We start from the raw sequence: 10,577 nt of genomic DNA on the forward strand, positions 1-10,577 counted from the left end.
AATATAACTTATTTCAACATGAAATTTATTTTTTAATATAACTGGCCTAGATAGGGACTATTAATTTTTATTCTCGTATCAAGGTTATTTCTTAGAGGTTCTACTGTATCAGTTTTTCTTTTTTATTTTTTTTACTGTAATAATAATAAATTTAAGCTATCGTTATCTATCTCTCCCTTTTAATTTCACTTTCGGGGCAAAAACCCTTTACTTGTTTGGTGTTGTTGTGTGTGCGCGAGCGAGTCTATCTAGGATATTTGACAAGAGTAACACTCTTCCATGAATTTTGTTTGCCGCCCTCAATTTTCCTTACAGATCTCTCTTTCTGCTTCGGAGGAAACCCTAGAAATTTGATTTCTTTGGGTTTCTCCTCCATTTCTTGTTTAATTTTAAAATTCAGATGGTTTATTTCTTCTAGAGGTAGTTTTTATATATTAGGGTTTTCTTGATTTATTAATTAGAGATATGGAAGGATTTGATGGTGGGAGTGGTGTTCAACAAACTCCCAATCTTAGTAATTTTAATGAATTCACAGCGAGTTCTTCAGGTTAGCTATTCTTTTAGCTAGATCTCTCTTCTTCTTTTTATCTGCTCATTTTCTTTAGGTTTTTGCTTGTTAAATTATGTTTTGCAGATCTGGCTCTGGTTCGATTCCGCTTGGTGATTTTTTTTTCTTTGTTCTATTCCTGTTTGATCGAGTTAATACTTTTGCAGAGTAGTAATCGTGCTGCGTTTGACTTTTGGTTATAATATCTAGGGTTTCTCTTTGAATATCTGGATGATGCTGGTTTTTACATGAAATTTGCATGGTTTAGATCAAGTATGTAGTTTCAGTAAATGGAAACAGATTAACTTCAGATGCAAAGTCACTTGTTTGATGTATCATATAATCTTGTTTATATTAGATTCATGGTCTTTTTAGCTCAGAATGTTCTCAACTTAAACCTCTGCTTTATCTTTCACATTCGTTTTCTCAACTTAAACCTCTTTTTCGTTTTAAGTTTTGGACTCTTGTAAAGTGCAATTTCTTCCCCTAATTCTGATTTTTTTGTTTGTAACTTATATACTTATTATAAAAATATCTCTTGATTCAGGAAACACGCTCTTTGATGCATCGCAATACACATTCTTTGGCAAGGATGTGCTAGAAGAAATTGAGTTGGGGGGTTTAGACGATGAAGATGGTGAGGCGCCGTTAGTAGGTTTTGATGATGCCGAGTATCAGGTTCCCAACAGAGAAGAGGTGAACTTTATAGAAGCAATGTTTTACATTTTCGGTTATCCTTTAACGCATAACATGTCTACTGATCAAGCTTTAAATGGATATTTTTTTTTCCACTTGTATTTACTGTAATTTTAGTAATAATGTGGAGCATATCCTTTCTCGAACTCTTTTACAACTTTGCAAACTCGGCTAAGAAACAAATGGATTGTTTCACCTCAAGATTAACCAGAGTGATCTTACTTTACATTTTCACTGTCAATATTTTATTGCATTGATATTTTATAAAGAGCAGGTGTTTAAAACCTTACACTGGTTTCGTGGATGTTGATGTAAAATTATAGTAGACTACTGGGGTCTTATTTAGTAATCTTGGGTTATAGGGCTTTGCCGCTTGGACTGATCATGCAGATGTGTGGATCTATTATATATGAGTCGAGGAGAAATGTATATATGGTTTATTGGGAACAGTAGCTCGACATATTTTTATTGACACCAATACTTTACTGTATGCCCCTGCTACGAACTTGTGCCAACATAATAGTTCTTGAGAAACTATTTTGTAAACTTTGTTCTCTGGATTTCAGTCAGACTCCCTTATTACATGATCTTGGGATTCTGTTTGATTCTGTATATAATTTTCTTAGGAATAGGATGCAAAAATGGGGCGAGTCCACTTGGATCTTTTATTTGTTTACTTAATTATGGTATTGTTATTTAATGGCATTATGTAGTTTTCTTGGTTCCTGGTACTGATGTTTCATGAAACGACTTAGCCTTTAAGCAGTGCATGTGAAGCTAGAGATGCTTTCTGTTACATGAGATCTCTATAGTTTCTTTTGACCAAATGGAGAATTGGGTTTGTGATAGATGATACTGTATCATGAAACAAGTTTTTGTTGGAAAGTGGAGCAGTATAAAATATCCAACCTCTTCGTCAAGTGACTCCGTCTTTTGAAAGCTAGACTGCTAATTTGTTAGTAATTGCCTGTTGAATGCCTCCTCTCTTTAACCAGAAAGCATCCAAAAGGCTAGATAAATGATACATAAACTAAAGTAGAAAATTGTCACAAAGGAAATATTATAATTTTGCTCTTTGAAGAATATTAAACTCTCCATTATTGTGTACCACACCAAGATCTTTCTCTTTGCTTCCCTTTGTTCTGTGCTGTTTACTCTCTATCTTTATCTTTGTGATTTTGGTTTATTAGGTCATGTTTGGCAAGTGCATGTGAGAATTGCTTGTTAACAGTAGGTGTATAATTGGCATTCTTAGTAAAACCATACTGCCCTACATGTGTGGGCTTTTTTCTGTGAATGTGATCTGAACTAGCGATTACTTGTGCTTTTGTAGGAATCTAGACATTATCTCAATAATACTGTTCTGTGATATTTCTTTATATCCTAGCTTTTATCATTGGGAGGGACCAGTAGGCTTTGATAGGCTTTTGAGGGTTGTGAACTTTGATTCCGTAAGAACTTGTTCGAATTTGACCTTTTTTTTTGTTTTTATTTTTTTAACAATATGTATTTTCTTCTGATGGTTAAATTAACATAAGTGATTTAATTATTATTTCGAGTTCATGCTGAACTGTGGAAATGTAACTCATATGTGTACAATGTGCTGATGTTCTATAAGATCAACACCTAACTGTAAATATGTTAACTATTTGCTATAAAGGAATGTATTGCCTTGTCAAAAATTGACATTTAGTTTGCATTTGCAGGGTGAAGGTTTAGGATCTTTGTCGGACATTGATGACCTTACAAGTACTTTTTCAAAGGTTAGTTTTTTCAAGTCATGCCAGTTCAGGAGAATGTGATAAATTTTTACTTGCATAGTCCAGTAGTGCAAGCATTGCATCTGCTTCCAATCATACAATTTGTAGAAGTGCTTTCTTTTTCGAAACGGTAGAGGCAACTGCCCGTGGCAGATAATTTATATGAATTTCTAACTTTGAGTAGGTTGATCACCCAAGGATGGGTTTAGGGTTGAAAGCACTTGTCTTCACCACTCACAAGTGATCGACCTGCTTGCTCTCAGGTTTCGTGTAAATCCAATGTCTTATGTAATAATCGCTAAATGCTGCATATGTCCGTGAATGACATTTACCTAATACATGGCACTGACAATTTATTGAAAATGCATTTTTGTGGTTTATACAAATGGGTATACACGGAGGTAAAACGTTTGAAGAACTTCGAGCCCACATCCTCTTTGCGTGTACACTAGAATTACTAAATGCTACATATATGAATGTTAATAACCTAATACACGGCGCTGACGATTTTTCGAATATGCACATGTATGTTATTGATGAAAATGTCCACATCCTCACTGCGTAAACCAGAACTTTGATTCTCTACTGTACAGTAAGTGCTGAAACTACATATTAGTATTATACAGTTTTGTAGACTTGTTGGGTCATGGTAGTAATTGAAGGTTCTCTGTGTGCCTCCAAGCCATGTTGATGCTAGGTCCATATATGAAGAGACAAGGGTGAATTTTGTTGCTTAACGTTGATTGGCTAAGTTTTCTCTTGTTGATTTGTATTTCCACTGCCAAAATTTTCTGGATTGGTTATTTATTCTTCATTACATATGGGATTATTGTTGCTATAATTCTGAGCAGTCATTGTATGCCCAGTGTCTTTTTGTATTCTATATATTGCCTTAGTTTCGACTTGGTTAATGTTTTCTTACAAACGTTTAATCCATGTTTTTTCTCAGTATAGTTATCCTTATTCTAAAGCAAAATTTTTTTTTGCCTAATAGTTGAACAGAACCGTCAGCGAGCCAGCGAGACCAGGAGTGATTGGTGATAGGGGAGGTTCTTTTTCTCGAGAAAGTGAGTGATGATATACCACCTAAATAAATATATATATATATATATATATATATATATATATATATATTTTTGTGTGTGTGTTTCAGACGTTGTAGGAAATTATTTGCTTTTTTTCGAGGCATGTGTACGAAAGTAATCTCTTTTTGCTGCTCTTTTAATCACACAGACTTTTAATATGGACCTCAGTTGCCTTATTTCTAGTTGTGGAGCTACTTGATAGGTTTTTTTTGTGCTCGGTGGTGATACAACCAGAATATATGGAACTGTTTCAGTACAAACAAATTTGTTAAACAATGATTGTTAAAAATGGTTTACTAGAGAAGAGCTCTATACTGTTGGTGATGCCGATTTTTGATATTTTATAGTAACGAATGCATAATCTGGTTTTGATATTTTTTCACGTAGGTAAAACCTAACTTTGTAGCAGGTCTGCTTTTTTCTTTTTTTTTTTCCCATTATGGTTATTATATCTTTTCGGTTTGGGGGTATATACCAGTGAATTCTACTTAGAAAGTCTTGAAACATGTTCAGCTCATGAGGCACAAATTATTTTAAAACTTGTTTCATGATTTATTCTGATGTGTTTATAGTTTAAACTATAAATGAAGTCGTGTGAGCATCAGCCTTTTCATCTTTTCTGAGCACTTCAATTTTGAACTGGTTCATGATATAAATATGGAGTATCAATCATTTTGCGACAGTTCACTGTTTCACCCTGTGAATTGAAATGCTACTGTGCAGAAATGAAAATGTATTCGTTAAAGTGCAGTTACAAAATTGACTCTCTTGTTTGTTATCTTGCACTGAAACAAGAGATGTAGACATATATTCGTTCATCATTTGGTATACATAAATGAAAATAGTTGACAAATACTGATTCTTTTCCTACCCGTTCCATTTTCTGCAGAATCTCTTCTTTAAAAATTTGTTCATTTTTTCTCAGGTTCTTCTGCTGCAGAATGGGCACAAGAGGGTGATTTGTGGTTTGATCAGAACGTCTACGACTCTGATGGTGGTCAAGATAGTAAGAGATGGTCGTCACAGCCTTCTGCTCATCATCCTGATTCAAAACCTCTGTATAGAACTTCTTCATATCCTCAACAGCTACAACAACCTCCACACTTCTCCAGTGAGCCTGTTTTAGTACCAAAATCCTCGTTCACTTCATACCCTCCACCAGGTGGTCGGTCTCAACAGGGTTCACCAAATCACCATTCTCGCCACCTTAGTATTCAATCTCTTGGTGGATCACAGATGCCTTTCTCGGCCCCCAACCTTTCTCCTTTCTCTAATCCTCAGCATCATTTGGCTGGGTTACCTCATGGATTACATTATGGTGGAAATATGCCTCAGTTCCCTCCACCAGGACTCCCTACTGGTAGGTCGCAGAACAACTGGGGGGTTAACCAGGCTAATCTATTTTCTGGGGATCATTCAAGTATCTTGAACAATATGTTACAGCAGTTACCTCATCCGAACGGTGCTCTAATGCCTCAACAGCTAATGGCGCAACAACAACAGAGACTTCACCATCCAGTCCAACCGTCTTTGGCTCATTTTCAGGCTTTGCAATCTCAGTTATTCAACACGCATCCTTCGTCATCCCCTCACGTAATGAGCAAGTACGAACAAATGCTTGGGATGACTGATATGAGAGATCAAAGGCCAAAATCATCACAAAGAGGTAGGCAGAACCTGCGGTTTTCTCAGCAGGCCTCTGATAACAGTGCCCAGAAAAGTGATAATGGGTGGCCACAGTTCAGATCCAAGTACATGACTGCTGATGAGATTGAAAGTATTCTGAGGATGCAGCATGCGGCTACCCATAGTAATGATCCTTATGTAGATGATTACTATCATCAGGCTTGCTTGTCAAAAAAAACTGCTGGGTCGAGGTTGAAACATCATTTTTGTCCTACTCACCTGAGGGACCTGCCATCTCGGTCACGTTCAAATACTGAGCCACATGCATTCCTTCAGGTAGATGCTCTTGGAAGAGTCCCTTTCTCGTCCATAAGAAGGCCGCGCCCACTTCTTGAAGTTGACCCTCCGTCAGCTTCTGGGGATGATCAGAAAATTTCCGAGAAGCCACTTGAACAAGAGCCAATGCTTGCAGCCAGAATAGCAATCGAGGATGGCCTATGTCTACTTCTCGATGTGGATGACATTGACAGGTTTCTGCAGTTCAGTCAACCACAAGACGGTGGGACACAGCTGAGGCGCAGGCGTCAGGTTCTCTTAGAAGGTCTTGCAGCCTCACTTCAGTTGGTTGACCCGCTTGGGAAGGGTGTGGGCCAGACAGTTGGTCTCTCCCCTAAAGACGACATTGTATTTATGCGCTTAGTCTCTCTGCCAAAAGGTCGAAAGCTCCTCTCGAAGTACCTTCAGCTTCTTTTTCCTGGAAGTGAGCTTACACGAATAGTATGTATGGCCATTTTTCGTCATCTGAGGTTTTTATTTGGTGGATTACCATCTGACTCTGGAGCATCTGAGACTACAAGTAATCTTGCAAGAGTTGTTTCAACGTGCGTGTTTGGCATGGATCTTGGATCTCTTAGTGCTTGTCTCGCTGCGGTTGTCTGTTCCTCGGAGCAGCCTCCCCTCCGCCCAATTGGAAGCTCTGCCGGAGATGGGGCGACGGTAATCTTAAAATCAATTCTTGAGAGGGCCACTGACCTGCTAACTGATCCCCACGCCTCAAGTAACTACAGTATGCCTAATCGGGCTCTATGGCAGGCATCCTTCGATGAATTCTTTGGCCTTCTCACAAAGTACTGTATGAGTAAGTATGACAGCATTATGCAGTCATTGTTATTGCAGGCCCATCCCAACACAGGAGTTATAGGGTCTGAAGCAGCAAGATCTATAAGTAGGGAGATGCCAGTGGAACTGCTACGTGCAAGTCTTCCTCACACAAATGAACAGCAGCGGAAGGTTTTGTTGGATTTTGCACAGCGTTCCATGCCTGTTACGGGATTTAACAACAACCATGGTGGTAGTGGTGGTGGGCACATAAATTCTGAATCAGTGGTGGGTTAATGCATAATAGAACCCAGGCAATGAAAAAAGTAACTTGAACGAGATCACTTTTTACAATCATCAGTAGCATCTTTTAATTGCCTCCAGGTCTTGTTCATCAAGAAAATTGAATGTTGGGGAGCTTGGGATCGAAAGGCATCCAACGTGTAAGCTGCAACCTGCTTTGGGAGACACTTTTTCTGCTCCAAAGGTTTACTTAATTCTCGTTTTTCTCCGTTTTTTTTTTTCCTTCTTTAGGTTAATATTTTGTGTTTTGATCCTCTTGTTCGATGGAAATGTCTGTAATGCTTATGGTGAGAAAGTGTTTCTAGAAATGGTCCATTACTACAAAGTCTCTTCTAGGGGGGGTACTTTTAAGTTGGTTTCTGATTATATGATGGAAACAACTCCCCTTAGTATAGGTGGTAGGGGTAGTAGGATGTGTACAGTTTCTGTTACCAGCAAGGCCCGCTTCCATTATGTCCTTTTTGATTCTTGGCCTTCTTTTGACTTATTTATATCAAGGAGGTGAGGAAAATGGGATTTTGTGTCTGTATATTTGGGGTTGAAATGTGGAAGAGTACAACTACTGACTGATCTTTGGTTTGAGACGTGGGATGCGTCTAGTTGGGAGCAAAGCCATCCATCATGTTCTTTGAAACTCTTTGAAACACATTTGTGATAAAGAGTAGGGATCGTTTGGTGGTAGAGTTAGTGACTCGGGCCTCTTGTTAAACAGGAAGAAAACGGCTCTTTTAAGTAAATGCTCGTTATCAAAGATTGCATACATTACAATGCTGGACGATGTTATTTTATTGTCATAATTGTTGGCATTTTGCTTTATGTAATTTAGTTTGCTGCTATTGTTCTTTTGCTTGTCTTCTGATTTAGTACTATGGTTTATAGCTATATGTGAATATTGACCTGCTCATGCATGGTGATTGAATTCTATATTCTTCATAAGAATCGGATTTAATTTTTTTTTTTAATGTTGGTGAAAAGAGTTCATATTCTTTATTAATGAAAAAAAAAAAAACAAAAAAAAACACAGAACTGGATAGTTGTACATGCTATTGCCTACATTGCCTTCATTGTAACTTCCCAGTCCCTTAAATTTAATTTTTTTCTAGAGCTACTAGTTTGCCACAAAGGGAACATCATTCTAATGTCATGGATAACCTCTAGGCATATGGAAGAACACTAGAAACCTGTGCACTCCTCTTCTTCCGGAACTCCCATATATAGAAGAAGACTGCATGCATCTGTTTTTTTCCTGCCAAGGGAGAACTGCAAGACTCTATTGTCTTTCATGCTGATAAATCAGGAAGGAAACCATTGGCTAATGGAGCTTAAAACTACATATGAAATCCTAAATTGCTTTACAAAGCAAAACCATGTGCTAAGAAGATTCCCAGGTTGAAGTAACGTATATGTGATCAGTAGTTTTCACTTCATGTGTACGAAACACGCATTCTTGAGTCAGAAAGGTATATCCCATAACATGAATGCCACTAACGGGGGAATTGTTCTTGCTCCACAGGAACTTTTCATACTCCTACATATCATAAGTGCGCTTTATATGTACATGAATGACAGTGCGCTTTATATGTACATGAATGACATTAACGGGGAATGTTCCGTCTTCCATAAAATTGTTTCATAATCCTCCATATCATTATCTTGCGCATCATGATAAATCTTCGAGCTGAACTCATCCTGTGTTGAGAATTTTTTGGTTGATCTACATAGGCCCATATCACTTCATGTAGTATGTCTGCCATCTTCGTTTAGCAGCATCAAGATTTTTCTTGATATTTGACAGTTAAGTCTTGTTTGAAATTTCTGCCTGACAATTTCCTTGTGTTAAATATGGCATGTTAAACCTATTTCGTTCAGTGATTAGTTATTGTCCATTCCTTTTGATCCCTTTCTTTTCAAGTTGTTTTTAACATCTATTCGTGTTTTCAACATGCTATAATTCAAAGCTGTGTATGGTTTAGGAAACATACTTTTGTTGTATTTTTTTTCCTGCAAAACTCTGTTAGCTTTTTAGCTTGGGACTGGGTTCCACTATTAGCTACTAGCGTCATTGGTAGTCCAAATCTACAGATGATGTGTTCCCAGATGAAGTTACATACATCAGTTTCCGTGATTGTTGAAATGACGAGGGTACCCAAGTATACCACAATCTTTTTGTTTCAACCTATAAGCCCGATACCAAGTGTGATCGTCTATGGAGAAAGTCGAGACAATATAACAACAAGGTATTCACTTGATAATAGTTACAGTCATAAACCGATTTACTAAATGATCAATATCAAGTGATTAAGATTAATTTACAAGTGTTATTTACTTTATTATAAGAAAACGGTTATAATGCAGAAGTAAAGTAAATGACACAACAAGATTTTGTTAACGAGGAAACCGCAAAGCAGAATAACCTCGGGACCTAGTCCAGTTTTGAATACTCTCGGAATTAAGTCGCTATACAAAGTACAAAGCCAACTTCGTATAGTTGAGACCAAGTAATATACCCCTAGTTACTTCGTTCCCTCGGTATCCATGCGTCTACGACCGTCTGGTCACGCACGTGAATCCGAAGACAGAAATCACTATCTTGAGTTGATTTACCGATGTAAAGTCTTAAGCACTCAACTCCTTTTGATCGTCTTCCAAACAATAAAGGAACAAAGTTGTTTGGTAACCACTCTATTCAATCTTTAAGATAAAGATACGTTGATTACAACAAAGGCTCTTCCGCTTAACAGATAAACTCCTTTGTCTGGTTTAGATCAATCAAGTTCTATATTACCGAAGTAATTAGATCTAGATTCACAATCAATCTAAATAGATCTCAAAGATAAATATAAGAGATAATCTAATCAACTAGACAATCACAAGTCTATCAAAGATAAACAAGATCTAGTTGGATCCCACCCGATAAAGATGTGTGCACAAATCACGGGATACAAACCAATAAAGAAAAATCTTCTTGTCTCCATATCTTTAATTTCCTTCTATTGTACCTACACAACACAACTCGAATCCACATATGATCGATCACACACAGAACGAAGTCTGTTAAAATGGATGATCACAAGTTGTCTTAAGTGGAAGGCTTAGAAACCTACAATTACAAACCGAAAGCGCACGGTGTCTAGAACATAGATAACGGAAAATACGGGTCGAACCTACGGGGAGTTGGATTGGTGAAATTATACTTCTAAGGTTCTATTAATACTAATTTAAACGAAGTAGATTGTCGATACGACTAGAAGATGAATGATATTACTAGAGAAATAAAACTGAAACAAGTATAAAGATGACAATGGTTTCGAATCCACCTCCTAAATGCATAAAAATCCCATATTTGATAAACTAGTTCTCCTTTTAATCAAGGAGCTATAGAAATTCTAGCCTCAAACTACCTTGAAGATGTGGTAAATCACTAGTTCAAATGGATAATTTAACCTCAGAAAAATATGTCAA

The 10,577-nt window shown here is 37.2% G+C and overlaps 1 protein-coding gene across 1 annotated transcript; it reads left to right on the forward strand.

Moving 5' to 3' along the window:
* The first annotated feature begins 201 nt into the window (after positions 1 to 201).
* LOC113281717 (protein PAT1 homolog 2-like) lies at positions 202 to 8,075 on the forward strand. The gene is made up of 5 exons (XM_026530526.1): positions 202 to 547; positions 1,095 to 1,243; positions 2,950 to 3,006; positions 3,998 to 4,070; positions 5,014 to 8,075. Exons 1-5 carry the CDS (start codon positions 466 to 468, stop codon positions 7,107 to 7,109), a joined length of 2,457 nt encoding a protein of 818 aa, XP_026386311.1. The 5' UTR covers positions 202 to 465; the 3' UTR covers positions 7,110 to 8,075.
* The last annotated feature ends 2,502 nt before the right edge of the window (positions 8,076 to 10,577 follow it).

The sequence above is a fragment of the Papaver somniferum genome, chromosome 1, assembly GCF_003573695.1.
Source record: "Papaver somniferum cultivar HN1 chromosome 1, ASM357369v1, whole genome shotgun sequence".
NCBI classification, from domain to species: Eukaryota; Viridiplantae; Streptophyta; class Magnoliopsida; order Ranunculales; family Papaveraceae; genus Papaver; species Papaver somniferum.